The sequence below is a fragment of the Fulmarus glacialis genome, unplaced genomic scaffold (genome assembly GCF_000690835.1).
Source record: "Fulmarus glacialis isolate BGI_N327 unplaced genomic scaffold, ASM69083v1 scaffold12887, whole genome shotgun sequence".
Classification (NCBI taxonomy): domain Eukaryota; kingdom Metazoa; phylum Chordata; class Aves; order Procellariiformes; family Procellariidae; genus Fulmarus; species Fulmarus glacialis.
The window spans coordinates 17,048-31,085 of record NW_009222680.1 but is presented as its reverse complement, the minus strand read 5'-3'; the positions used below and the strand labels follow the sequence as shown (position 1 = coordinate 31,085).

The 14,038-nt window shown below is 50.8% G+C and overlaps 1 protein-coding gene across 1 annotated transcript in view; it reads left to right on the top strand.

Annotated features, from left to right (window-relative positions):
• Positions 1-90: 90 nt before the first annotated feature.
• The window catches only part of POLE (polymerase (DNA directed), epsilon, catalytic subunit), a gene marked incomplete at its 5' end in the record, with an annotated part of 28,518 nt that continues 14,570 nt past the window's right edge, over positions 91-14,038 (top strand). Inside the window, 21 exons of the mRNA XM_009581545.1 lie at positions 91-135; positions 285-377; positions 962-1,116; positions 2,032-2,173; positions 2,500-2,580; positions 2,850-2,957; positions 3,360-3,470; positions 3,752-3,837; positions 4,416-4,535; positions 5,871-6,003; positions 6,647-6,760; positions 7,692-7,904; positions 8,824-8,931; positions 9,712-9,840; positions 10,228-10,330; positions 10,424-10,570; positions 11,197-11,342; positions 12,284-12,432; positions 12,831-12,923; positions 13,193-13,337; positions 13,848-14,005. Coding sequence (XP_009579840.1) covers positions 91-135; positions 285-377; positions 962-1,116; positions 2,032-2,173; positions 2,500-2,580; positions 2,850-2,957; positions 3,360-3,470; positions 3,752-3,837; positions 4,416-4,535; positions 5,871-6,003; positions 6,647-6,760; positions 7,692-7,904; positions 8,824-8,931; positions 9,712-9,840; positions 10,228-10,330; positions 10,424-10,570; positions 11,197-11,342; positions 12,284-12,432; positions 12,831-12,923; positions 13,193-13,337; positions 13,848-14,005 — 2,579 coding nt within the window. The remainder of the gene's footprint in view (positions 136-284; positions 378-961; positions 1,117-2,031; positions 2,174-2,499; positions 2,581-2,849; positions 2,958-3,359; positions 3,471-3,751; positions 3,838-4,415; positions 4,536-5,870; positions 6,004-6,646; positions 6,761-7,691; positions 7,905-8,823; positions 8,932-9,711; positions 9,841-10,227; positions 10,331-10,423; positions 10,571-11,196; positions 11,343-12,283; positions 12,433-12,830; positions 12,924-13,192; positions 13,338-13,847; positions 14,006-14,038) is intronic.

The window sequence follows — 14,038 nt, the reverse complement described above, 5'->3', positions numbered from 1 at the left end:
GCCGCTTCAAGGTGGGTCCCCGGGGGGGCCGGGCAGGGCACAGGGTCCCACGAGGGGACCTGCCACTATCACCCATCTGTTCTCTCCTAGGTGGCCCTGCCTTACAAGCCCTACTTCTACATTGCCACCCAGAAGGTGAGGAGGGGACCCCGGGAGGGCTGAGGTCCCTGGGGAAGGGGACAGCAGGTTCCTGGGGAGCTCGACACCCCCTGGGCATCCTGCTTTGGGACGGTCTTCTCCCGAGGGACAAAACTGCGCTGCTCAGCCCCAGGGTCTCTTGGCAGGGCTGTGAGCGAGAAGTGTCCTCCTTCCTCTCCAAGAAGTTCCAAGGGAAGATTGCAAAGCTGGAAACTGTCCCCAAAGAAGACTTGGACCTGGTCTGTATTCCTCTGCCTTACGTAGCTCTTGAGTAGTGTTTTTTTTCTGGACCTTGCACAGCTCTAGTGAAGTAGGAAGGGACTGAGTAGTAAAGGGAAACAGTGTGCTTGACTTCATTCTCCTAGTGCTGCTTGTGGTGCCTATCAGAAACGGGTTAGTTATGGCTAATTGCTTATCAGTAGTAATTACATTCCTCTCCTTGAGCACATCAGCTGTTTCACAGTGTGTTCAAGACGTTTAATTGCAGGAATTAAAGAATGATGGGAGGAGCGGGTACTGTGGGAGGGGGATGCTGCTCGTGCTTGACCTGCTCTTCCTTCTATTCCCTGAGTGAATCCCGCTTGTAGTCCTGCCTGCACAGGCAGCAGGGCTGGCTGGGCCCTTGCTGTGCAGCTCTTTTACTCTTTCCTGATGTGCTCACCAGAGTCCCTTCTTGGTGCTAGACTCTCCCACCCATTGGCACCTCTTATTTGGCCAATTCTTCCAGCTGCATCAGTCTAGTCTGCCTTCCCCACCCTCTCTTATGGTGGCCATCGCTCAGTACTCATCCCCCCTGAGCTGGCGTTGTCTTGCTGCTTTGCAGCCAAACCACTTGGTGGGCCTGAAGAGGAATTACGTCAAGCTGTCCTTCAACACAGTGGATGACTTGGTAAAGGTGCGGAAGGAGATCTTTCCTGCCGTGAGGAAAAACAGAGAGCGAGACCAGGCGAGCGATGTCTACACGGCCATGCTGTCAAGGTGGGAGCTTTCCTTAGGGCAGCCAGTCAGTGCCTTGTGTTAATAATTAGACTCCCCTGGTTGTTTCTTAGCTGTGCTCAGAGAGGTGTTGTCCTGCCTGGGGTCTGACCCCAGCTATGCCTCTCTGGCACCCGTCTCTGAGGTGGTTCTTCCAGCTTCGTGCTGTACATCAAGAGGCCCCAGAGCCTCTGGGATGTGATGTGCTGTGGTGGTACCTCTGCCTGCCAGTCAAATAGATTCCTTGTCCCCTGAGAAAGTATACTGGCACTGGACAACCTTACTTCTAGCTGTGACTGAAGGGGAAAAAACCCCAACAAACATTTTCTAGCTGAATAAAAAGCTAGGCACTTGTTTACAAGATTGGAAACACAGTTGCAGACAGGAAAAAAATAAGAAACTTTGTTTTTAAAGTCAACCAGAATATACACATGAAAAATTCGCCTCTCTGCCTGGCCCAGAAGTCTGATTTCAGTTAAAACTTGAGAAAGAAGAATCACGTGAGATGAGTGCTCCCTGCTCACCTGGAAGGCGTACTGTCCCTGTTCAAAGTTCTTCCCAGGTTGCCTCATTATGCTTAGACTTGTTACCATACTTATAAATTCAATGCCATAAGAACCGTTCATTATACAGGCACATGTGGGTTTTGTCTGCCTGTACCTCTGAGCAGACACAGCTCACAAATGTGAGAAAAGGTGAATTTAGACGGGAGCAACGGGACTGTGCGTGCTGTCCATCCCGGGGATGCCTCTGCAAGCAGAGGGTGGTTGCGTGGCAGGGAAGCTTTTGCCGTTCTCTCCTCTCCTGTCGCTGACTCCTGCTGCCAGGTGTCACCGGTGCCACATGGCTGTCTCTTGCAGCCGAGCCTGCGGAGGTGTGCACTCAGGTAAGGCGGCTGCTTCGCTCTGCTCCTTCCAGCGCTCTGAGCGGAGGCAGCCTGAGCACGGATGAGGAAGGGGCCTCCAGGAAGGTTGCCAACCAGATGGACAACATTGTGGATATGCGGGAATATGACGTACCCTACCACGTTCGCCTCTCCATTGACCTGAAGATCCACGTGGTAAGTAAGGAATAGGGAAGCTGGAAGAGCTTCGCTTTCCTGCTGCCATACTCCTGAAGTGCAGGCAGGGCGGAAACATTTTCTCTCTAGGACCTTTGCAAAGGTGTTAGTGACAATGAGTTCATGTGTAAAGCTTAGTCCCATACTGCTGGGCCTTCTCCTTAGTTAATGACATGCAGAAAAGTTAAATGAGTGATGCACAATCACAGTTTGAGCCTTTCTTCTGGGCAGCATTTAATTTGCACGGCTCTGTGCCCAGCAGCCAAACATGTGATGCAAGGAGCTGGCCGCACAGTAAGGCACTGCCCACCCTCCTCTCTCAACAGGCTCACTGGTACAACGTGCGATACCGGGGCAGCACCTACCCCCCCGAAATCACCCGCCGAGACGACCTCGTGGAGCGACCGGTGAGCGTTGGTCGGGCAGGCGTCAGTCTGGCCAGGTGTATGGCTGGTGCGTCCGCCCCGAGGAGCTAGTTTCCGATGCACTGCCGGTGTTGCACTGTGGTGCGCAGGGGGAAAGCTTTGTTTCTGGGCTTAGGTAGTGATTTTTGGGTTGATAAACCAGTAAAATGATTACTGGGGAGGGTCTGGTTTGCTTGCTGGGCTTAATGGGAATCGTTCTTTAACTTCAAGTCAGCTTTAGAATATTTTCTAATGGATTTGGTCCTGCTCAGGATCCTGTCGTTCTCGCCTTTGACATTGAAACTACCAAACTCCCTTTGAAGTTTCCTGATGCGGAGGTGGACCAGATTATGATGATCTCCTACATGATTGATGGGCAGGTAAGGGACAGCAGAGCGGTTTCCTTCTGCTCCAGCAGCAAAGCCAGGGAGCAGGCCAGCGTTTCGTCTCCAACCCAGCTCACTCCAGGCTTGCCTTGCTGCTGGCTGCTCAGTGTGTGGCTGTGGAAATGAAATTAAAATACGAATGATGCATAAGATATTTAGTTTTGTGGTACCCAGCTCAGGTTGCTGGTGCTCCTCTGAGGGAGCAGTAGTAACCTGGAGAGCACAGGGACAACTCTGCTGTCCCATGTTGCCTCGGTTCAGCAGATGACTCGCGAACAGTTGTTCGCCCTTAACAGAAGCTCTGGTTTTCAAGAGGAAACGTCCCATCATTTGGACAGCATTTTCAGGTTGTCTGCAAGCCAAGTCCTCTTAACTGCCTCTTTGTCACCTCCCTAGGGCTACCTGATCACAAACAGGGAGATCGTCTCTGAGGATATTGAAGACTTTGAGTTTACTCCCAAGCCAGAGTACGAGGGTCCATTTTGTGTCTTTAATGAACCGGATGAAGTAAGTCAGTTCTGCCCAGCAGACTTTTTACCTGCCTGGGGTTCTTGTTGGCCAAAGAGAGCTAATCGCCTGGTAGGCTGCCTCACTGGGGAACGTGGTGGGTCCAGCAGGGCTGGTCATGCTTTCATTTCTTGATAATAAGTGTGAGAGAGGTCAAGTTTGGGCTAGGTGGGGAGGAGAGGGGAAGGGTGGAGTAAACTGTATGGTATCCACCACCTCCCTGTGGAGGACATGAAGTTCCTTTTTGTATGTATCTTTTCTACTCTTCTGTTTCATCCTAGGCTCATTTAATCCAGAGGTGGTTTGAACATGTCCAGGAGACCAAACCCACCATCATTGTCACGTACAATGGAGACTTCTTTGACTGGTAAGATCAGGAATGAAAACTAAGCTGGCAAGGTGTTACCTGAGCTGTGGGGCAAGGTCAGGTACCAGCCTCGACGTCCTTCCATAGCTCACACAGTGGTGATAGTGTGTGATCCATGCTGACTGTCTGGCCAGTTTGAGAACCTCAACAAATCCTGTGGTCATTGGCTTGGAAGTATGAGCTTCTGTAGAATCCCATCTGCTTGGCTGAGCTGCTTCAAATCCTTGTCAATGTGGCAATGTTTGTGTATTGACGAGCCCAGTCTTAAGAAAGCAGGGAGAAGGTTAAAAGAGACCTAGAGGATATCGGGGAGCGGGACGCAAGCAAGCCTTCAGGAAGCAAGGGGAGAGGGACCATGCGCCTCCACCTCCTGGTGCAGGATGTAAGCAAGCAGCTCTGCCTCTTAGGTCATGCTGCAATTCTGTCCTGCAGGAAGTTTTCCCCATGGCCATATATTACAGATAAATTGCAAGAAAAATTCTTAAGGTAGTTTGTAACAAAGCAGTTGTGAAACCGTTGTTGGAGATGAAGGGAGATGGTTGTTCTCTTCCTTCTCTTCACGTTGCCTCTTTCCCCAGGCCCTTTGTGGAAGCAAGAGCAGCAGTTCATGGAATTAATATGTATCAGGAAATTGGATTTCAGAAGGACAGCCAGGGAGAGTACAAATCATCCCAGTGCATCCACATGGACTGTTTAAGGTACCATATGCTGCCCCTCTACCATATAACTGCATCTTTATCTCTTGAATTCATATAAAATACCGACAGTTGTATTTGAATACTGTCTTCCTTCTGTCTGTTGGAAGCTTTCATGTGTCACACCTCCTTAGGCTGGCGTGATTTCTTTGACTGCTGCTTCCCCTTGGCACTCTGCATACCACAGAAGCTGCCACGCCTTCCCTGTGAAGGGCTATCAGGGCTGTCTCTCTCCCTGTAGCCTGCTGGTGGCTGTCCTCGGGTGTTTGAGGTCTGATTTGGGGGAGCGAAGAAAGGGTGGGATAAGATCAAGCCATTGAAGTGGGGAAGTGTGGTTTAATCCCAGCCGGCAACTAAGCCCCACACAGCTGCTCGGTGGGATGGGGGAGAGAATCGGGAGGGTAAAAGTGAGAAAACTCGTGGGTTGAGATAAAGACAGTTTAATAAGTAAAGCAAAAGCCGCGCACGCAAACAAATCAAAATAAGGAATTCATTCACTTCCCATTGGCAGGCAGGTGTTCAGCCATCTCCAGGAAAGTAGGGCTCCATCATGCGTAACGGTTACTTGGGAAGACAAACGCCATCACTCAGAATGTCCCCCCTTTCTTCTTCTCCCAGCTTTATATACTGAGTATGATGCTATATCGTATGGAGTACCCCATTGGCCAGTTTGGGTTAGCTGTCCTGGCTGTGTTCCCTCCCAGCTTCTTGTGCACCTGGCAGAGCACGGAAAGCTAAAAAGTCTTTGACTATGTAAACACTACTTAGCAACAACTAAAACATCAGTGTGTCATCAACATTATTCTCATTCTAAATCCAAAACACAGCACTATACCAAGAAAATTAACTCTATCCCAGCCGAAACCAGAACAGTAAGGGACCCAACAGTCTCCTAGCACAGCCAGAAGAGGAAAGGACACATTGTGCATGCGTGGGAGAGAGAGAGAAATTGGAGTTTTTATGTGGGTTTCCTCCACTGGAGCAGCGTCTGGACTTTGGAGAGTGGCTGGCTGTCCTCGTAGTCCTGGTGGTGTTTCCTCCAGTGGTTAAATGTTTATCTTAAAGCCAGTGAAGGCATTGGAAGGTGGTAATTCTGAGCAGTGGTGATGGTATGGATAGTGGGGTTTGTTCTGGTTGGGATTTAAGTGCATTGGTAGAGCTGCAGAATATCTAAAGCTGGGCAGCCTTTTACTCCACTGCGCTTGGATGCTTGGCTCTTCACTGTCCTCGGTGAGAGGTTCCCTTTGCAATCCAGGTCCCGTTTGCAAGCCTGAGCCCCTTTTTGAAGGGCAGGGCTGGCTTCTATGCACAAAGTGGTATTTTCATGATTCTGTCCAGGTGGGTGAAGAGAGACAGTTACCTCCCAGTGGGAAGTCACAACCTGAAAGCAGCAGCTAAAGCAAAACTGGGTTACGATCCAGTGGAGTTGGACCCTGAAGAGATGTGCCGGATGGCTACCGAGGAGCCTCAGGTATTCCCTCCCTGTGCTGTATCTCCTCTGAGGAATTGGAAAACAAGCCTAGAGCAGCTGCAATATGATTGAATTTTTAAGTTAACATGTTACAAAATGTTTCTGCTTAATGCAGTGGGTTTTGAGAAATTAACTCAATCTGTATCCCCAAATTGCCAATGCTTTAGAAGCACTTGAGCTTGTGGGGAGAAAGAACAGGATTTCCTTGAAGTGGTTCTAGCACTGGCATTGCACTGTTTATTTTCTGTATTTATTTCAATCAATGTGAGGTGGCAGGCACCACCTAAATCAGAAACACCACAAAGAGCCATGACTTGCTGGAGGGACAAGAAATAAGCTTAGTGGTCCAGGTGTTGTGGGCAGGGGATTTCTGCTGAAGCCCTGGAGCAGCTTCCTAATTCCCAAACAGGGCAGCATCTGTGCCATGAGCTCATCCTCCCCATTTCTTCTCATTCAAAGCTGACGTATTGCCCTGTAATTAGAGCTAGAGCAGGATGTCCTCGGAAGCGAACAGATTATTCCTTACAACCTAGGATCCTGCTGATACGAGCATGTCCAGCAGGAAGCAATGAAAGATTATTGTAATTGAGCTGCTCTATCACACGTGATTGGGATTAATTTGCCTCTCACCCTTCCCTGACAGACCCTGGCCACCTATTCAGTGTCTGACGCAGTTGCTACCTATTACATGTATATGAAGTACGTGCATCCTTTCATTTTCGCCTTGTGCACTATCATTCCCATGGAGCCTGATGAGGTGGGTGCACTTCTGAAATGATAATTTCTTTGCTGGGTGAAGAGCCACATCTCCCATGTTGCAGGGGTGCCCTGGCCATGGACCTGATTCCTACTGCCTGGGCACTTTCCTATCCGTGTCAGGGAGGGAGGGAGGGTTGATCTGGAGGCTACTCCTTTCTCTCCACAGCCCTGGGGTGTTTTGAGGGAGGTGCCTAAGAACAAGAAACCTGAGGGTTGGCAGTACAGGGCTGGAGCGAGAAAGTATGGCTGATTCTCCATGCTCAGCCAAGTTTACTTGCAGTCGTGGTCATGCAAAGCTGGGTCTCCTGATGGCTGTTGTCAGCTGTAAGGAGGGTTAGGAAATTGTCTGTGCTAAGCATGTAGGAAATGTCCCTCTGTTGCCACCTGGTTTAGCTTACAGAGGCGCTTGACAGTAGAGTAGTGTCAGGAGATGACGGCAGCAGAGGTCTGGAGGTCTTTGCACTGTCCGTAGCCTGCTCTCCTAGCCAACACGAAGGAGTCAGTGTTGGTTTCTCACTTGCTCCCATCATCCTTGCCGTGGGCTGCAGCACTGCCGTCTGCGCGGTCGCACGTGTGTCACTAGCTGAAGCCATCCAACTCACTGATGTGGCTGTAAGGCCAGTCTGGTCCCACCAGTGCTGGTACAGCACTTATTGCTGAATTACAGGATGGTTTGGGTTGGAAGGGATCTTCAAAGATCGTCTAGTCCACCCCGCCCTGCCGTGGGCAGGGACATCTTTCACTAGATCAGGTTGCTCAAAGCTGCATCCAACCTGGCCTTGAACACTGCCGGGGATGGGGCATCCACAACTTCTGTGGGCAACCTGTTCCAGTGCCTCACCACCCTCATAGTGAAGAATTTCTTCCTTATATCTAATCTAAATCTACTTTTTTTGAGTTTAAAACTGGCTTTGATGTCTCTCCTGCAGGTGTTAAGAAAAGGATCTGGTACACTGTGCGAGGCACTGCTAATGGTTCAGGCCTATCATGCCAATATCATCTTCCCCAACAAGCAGGAGCAGGAATTCAACAAACTTACAGAAGATGGCCACGTGCTGGACTCGGAGACGTACGTGGGAGGCCACGTGGAAGCACTGGAATCTGGGGTCTTCCGCAGTGACATCCCCTGCCGCTTCAAAATGGTAAGGGGACATGCAGCCAACCCCTGTCCTCACGGAGCGTGATGGTGATGAATAACCCTCCATTGGTGTTAACATCTCCTGCGTGTCCCTGCTGGGCTTGGGCAGTACTTGTCATACTTTGAGGAGACCTTGAGCACCTGAAGCTGCATGGAGCTGGGCTGGGAAGGGATGGGAGGAGGCCTTCAGGTGGCCATCTGTGCTTCACTGGGAGAGCAAGTGTCATATGTATCACATACTAGAAGCAAGCCAAACCACCCAAGGGAGAGTGGTGAAGTGGGGTTTTGGGTTTGGTTTTGAGCCAGTGGTTCTTGGAAGATATGCCTCTGTCCCCTTGGGGTCCTGTCCTCCCTCTGTCCTTCTCCCACCCAAACTAAACTTCTGAACCCTTCCTGGGCATCTTTTCACCTGTTTCTGGTTCACTCTGCTATCACCTTCCCCTTGCCCTGCTTCACACCTGCGTTGTGCGCATGGACTCTTAAGTTTTCAGAGGTGGCTTCACTCTCTGCCGTGTGATGCATCGCACTTAGTGCAGGACATTTTGGTGGATATCATCTGGTGAATGGTCATGGGGAAGCACGCACTGGGTGTATAAAAGCACCTGGACTAAGTCTGAGTCTTTGGACCCTTGCACCAGCCAGCATGCAACCATGAGGGGTGCTGTACTACCCAACACAAATGCAACCGGCTGCTCGTTAGCTGTCCTTGTCTCTTCCCTTCGTTGGTTTTTTTTTTTTTTTTGACCTGGTGTCTAGACCAGTGGTCTAGACCCTGCCCGTGCCTCAATATGCTGCCCTATGCTGCAGGGCCGTGCTTAGAGCTCCCCAAGTCAGGCAGAAACATGGGCAGCAGGACAGGAGTTGCCAGCCTGCAGCTGGGGATGGCTGCCCACAGTCTCAGTGCCATCCCCACACCCCTGCAGAATCCTGCTGCCTTCGACTTCCTGGTGCAGCACGTGGAGAAGACGCTGCGGCACGCCATTGAGGAAGAGGAGGGTTTGCCATTGGATCAAGTCACCAACTTCCAGGAGGTATGTTGCCCATGGCACAGCTGGACTTGGCACGGAGGGCTGAGCTGCCAGACTGGGTCTGCAGCTTTAAAGTGCCTGTTTAGGTTCATTTTATGTTCCATGGAGAGAGACCAAGAAGCCCATCTACGGGCACCTGCAGAGTAGGTGTTGTTAAAGGATGTTGTAAGCAGCCGCAGCCTCCAGCAGCCCCAGCCAGGACCCCCCTGCCCAGCCGCTGGAGCCCAGCCCAGGGATCTGGGGTCTCTGCCCCAGCTGAGGGACGCGGTTCCTACTTTCCCCTTTGCAGGTTCAACCAGGAGCAAAGCTCTGAGAAAGCTGGGAAGCGGTTTAGTGAGAAGACAGACCCTCAGATATCGCAAATACTCCTGTTCCTCTTGTTCCCTGCTTCTTATCAGCTACAAAGTGCAGGTTGCCCCTCTCCAAAGCCAAGTCTAGAGTTTCTCAGAGGGCATCATCAGTTAGTGACTGGGGACTTCTGTTCTTTGCTGTTGTCTCCATTAACCCATTTGCCCTGAAAAGGTCCTTGATCGAGTAACCTTTGGGAAGTAGCTGCTCTTACCTTCCACGTACCCATACAGATAAAGCCTACCTTGGAGGTCCAAAACAAAACCTAAAGTACCAGTGGTCGAGGAGTCCCTGATGCTGCTCCTTTGGTCTTTAAATCCTTCCCCAGAGTCAGTGGCAGGTGTCCCTGTGCAGGAGTAAAGGGCTAAATTCAACAAGTATTTGACTCATTAAACCTTTCCTGTCTGAGTTTCACTTCTTTTTGTCTTGCCACAGGTTTGTGATGAAATCAAAGTCAAACTGAATTCCCTGAAGGATGTTCCGAACAGAATTGAGTGTCCCCTTATCTACCATCTAGACGTGGGGGCCATGTACCCCAACATCATTCTGACCAATAGGTTGCAGGTGGGTAACATCAACCTCGTCCCTCCTAATTAGTCTTTCAGATGACCTTGGTCGTCCCTCTGATTGGATCTCCTTAACAGCAAGGGCTGAACTTTCTGCTCAAGACAGGGGGATCAGATAAAGCTGGGTGTGAAATTCAGTCAAGCTGCCATGGATGCCAGGTCTGCAGAGGCTGAGCTACAAATTTAGCTAGGACTCTTCCCAAAAAAACAGCTATTGTTTTTGCAGGTTTTGTGTTCCCAAAAAGCTCTGGAAAGGAGAACTCACTGAGTACCATCTCTGATGTTCACACCTATGCTCTTTTGCCACCCAGCACTTGTTCTGGCATGCATCGTCATTTGGAAAGCTGTCCCCTCTAACACCTGTGTGTCTCTTACTTGCGTCCAGCCCTCAGCCATGGTGGATGAGGCCACATGTGCTGCCTGCGACTTCAACAAGCCGGGTGCCAACTGTCAGCGCCGGATGACTTGGCAGTGGAGAGGAGAGTTCAGTAAGTACAGAAGGACCGTGCAGTCCAACCCACAGAGATGGAGATGAATTCCTGCTTCTTCCCTGGGAAACTGATAGCTGCCCTCCTCCGCAGTGCCTGCCAGCCGCAGTGAGTATCACCGCATCCAGCAGCAGCTGGAGTCGGAGAAGTTCCCTCCCCTGTCCCCCGAGGGAGCACCCCGCGCCTTCCACGAGCTCTCCCGGGAAGAACAGGCCAAGTACGAGAAAAAGCGGCTGGCAGGTAAAAAAAAAAATCAATGTCACGATCTGGAGCAGTGTTTTGAAACCTAGACTGTGAGCGGTACTCACCATTAATTACCTCTCTTACGGCTGTGGGGTTAGTTCAGACTGGGTCTGGTCTCCGACCATGCTTTGGCAGACCTCCAGGATCCCAGCAGGCTCCTGTGTGCTTCCCGAAGAGGGGCCAGGCACTGGTGCCTGTGTCAGTGTTTCTCCTCTTGTCTGTTGAGAGCCATGGATTTGAGCTGAAACATTAATGGCTCCATTTTTTGGAAGGCTGCTAATTAAAGCCTGTTAATGAAAGGGAAACATAACATTATCCCATCACCTGGAATGATGCTGTTCAACAGAACCATCCAGCTGGCTGGGGGCAGAGCCTGGGTTTGTGGATGGGCCATACCTGCATCACGATGAGTTTATTTCCCCCACCTTTCCCTGCATCTCCATAATGAGGTGCTGCTTCTCTCCGTGCTGGTATCTTCCTTCCCCTCCCTTTGCAGTAGGACTGTCTCCCCACTCACGCGTGCCTGATGTTTAGATGTTTCCCTGTCCGTACTGTGCCCATCCCTCTGTCGGTAGTGGGGCACCCATCCCTGAGAAGCTCCCTCTGCTTCTTCCCTTGACTAGATTACTGCCGCAAGGCATACAAGAAGATCCATGTCACCAAGGTGGAGGAACGAGTCACCACCATCTGCCAGCGAGAAAACTCTTTCTATGTGGACACGGTGCGAGCTTTCAGGGACCGCCGCTATGAGTTCAAGGGGCTGCACAAGGTACCGAGCTCAACTTCTGGGTTAACTTCTCTTGCCAAGGCTGGGGACCTCTTGTCTCTCACTGAAAACCTGAGCCCTAAAGGATTGCTCTGTTCAGCCTTTGTATTTGAGAAGGATGTGGTGGAGCTCCTGACAGCTGTGGCTTCTCACTGCCGAATCTTCAACAGCTGCTGCCATGGCGTTTACTTCCTTTGTGGTACTGTCGGAAACAAAGCTGCATCTCCAGTTTTCACTAGGCTTAGCAAATCCTCAGCTAGTCTCTGTTTTGATATATCTGACCTCGTCGGGTTCAGTCTGGGGCATTCTTCCTACATGGAGAAAAGAGACAAGCTGAGAAGTAAGGTCTAGACCTCAGGTTAAGGAACAATTGATTTCAGGAGGATGTTCTAGTTCTCTGCTGGTTGAGATTTGTGCTAGAGGAGACCAGGGCACATTATTCTTGGGGTGTGTTGAAGGCAATGACAAGGCCCTGGGACTCCACCTCTGGTGGAGTTAATTAACAAGCCGTTTGCTTTGCGGTTACTCCCAGCAGCCTCTTCTGCCATGAATCACGGAGCTGGCCGAGAGGCTTTTTCTACACAGACGGTTCTGCTGTTTAGCCAGACATCATTGATTGCTGCAGGCAGTGTATTTGGTTCTTGCCTGCGCACATGTGGTGCAGCACAGCTGATGCAGGCAGGCAGCTGCCGGCGCTGGTTGAATTCTGATCATCACCATCAGAATTACAGTTAATGCTGCAGGTCCCTCCTACTGTGTGGCAAAGTGCCTCTGGCCAACTCCTCCTCTCTGCAAAAGAAAAAGGAATGTTTAGCTCATGCTACTGATCTTTGGCAAAGATACTGCTCTAGAGTTGTAATGCTATACTGAGACTGAGGGGCAACCAGTTGGATACCACCAGTAGTGATGTGTGGGATCATCCTGACTCTGCCTGTGGCTTGCAGGTGTGGAAGAAGAAGCTGTCTGCAGCGGTGGAGACAGGAGACGCCTCTGAAGTGAAGCGCTGCAAGAACATGGAAATCCTGTATGACTCCCTGCAGCTGGCCCACAAATGCATCCTCAACTCTTTCTATGGCTATGTCATGCGGAAAGGGTGAGTCTCCCCCCTGGGCGATGCTGGGGTCCTCTGGAGAGGACCCTTGGAAACCGGGATTGTCCTAGCGAGGCTGTTACTTGCTTCACCTGCTTCTGAAGCACCAGGATGAAGGTGGGTGCTGCTTGTAACACTCTCCTCTTGCTTCTACCAATGACTTCTCATCCTGGAGACTCCTGTCAGACATTAAGTGTTGGGCATAAGTGACGGGAATCTTGTCTGTTAGTGGATTTCCAGCTTTTCTGAAGCATTGTAATTAGGGCAAGGAGAACTATCTACTGAGGGCCAGTGTTGATGTGTTTCTTGCCCTTCTTCCTCTGGAGGTCCTCTTGCCCTTTCCGTAGGTGGGTTTGGGAGGGACCACTTCATGCTCTTCACTTTGACTCCTCTGATCACAGAGCGCGCTGGTACTCCATGGAAATGGCTGGCATCGTCTGCTTCACGGGAGCAAATATCATCACCCAGGCCAGGGAACTGATCGAGCAGATTGGGTGAGTATGTGCTGAGCTGGGGAAGAAAGTCCGTTTGCATCTGGGACAGATGAGGGAGCGTGTTAAACACTTGAAATTTCAGCAGTTAATGTTGAAGATTCAGATTTCTGACACTGCTGTGGCTATTCTGTTGTATTATGACGGTTTGCTTTGCAGAAGGTATCGGAGAGTGGATGCAACAGGCTGCCTCTGCCTTTCTGGGGGACACAGAGCTCATCATCACCTACCATCCACTCTCCTCCTGACAGCGACCTTCCTTCTTTCCTTAGGAGACCTCTGGAACTGGATACCGATGGGATTTGGTGTGTCCTCCCCAACAGCTTCCCGGAGAACTTTGTCATCAAGTCAACCAATGCCAAGAAGCCGAAGGTGACAATCTCCTACCCAGGTGCCATGCTGAACATCCTGGTGAAGGTGAGTCTTGCACCAATCCAGGCAGTCTGGGAAAAAGGAGGTGGAGGACTGACAAGGGAGGAGGGCCTCTCTTCCATCTCTGCTCCCCATGTAGCAAGCGGGACATTGGGGCTGATGGCCCTGCTTGCTGCCCAGCTGCCCTCTGCCCCAGAGAACATCTGAGCGGAGGGAGAGGCTCTGATATCCCTGCAGCAGAGAGGGTGGTGTGTAAGAGGCCAGGGTTGGTGCATGCTTATCTGTGCAGGGTGGGAGTCCAGACTAGAGCAAGATCCAAACCCATCCTCTGCTTGTTCCAGCTTCTGTAAGACAAACGAATATAATTTTAGGGTCCAAAGCATTTTTCTTCTCAACAGGCAGGTCAGATGTTTTGATTTTTGAGTCCTAAATTGTGCTATAGCTTTCAGAGGGGTGGTCAGTGATCCCTTTGGGCAGGGTGTGCCCAAGGGGCATCTCCTGGTGTAACCAGCCCGGCTGTTGAGTGAAGCTGTTCTCATGGGGCTGTGCCTGTAGGAAGGCTTCACAAATGATCAGTACCAGGAACTGCAGGACCCAGCCTCTCTCACTTATGTCACACGCTCGGAGAACAGCATCTTTTTTGAAGTGGATGGACCATACCTGGCCATGATCCTCCCAGCTTCCAAGGAGGAGGGCAAGAAGCTGAAGAAAAGGTGAGATTTCAATGCTTGAAATATTATCACTTC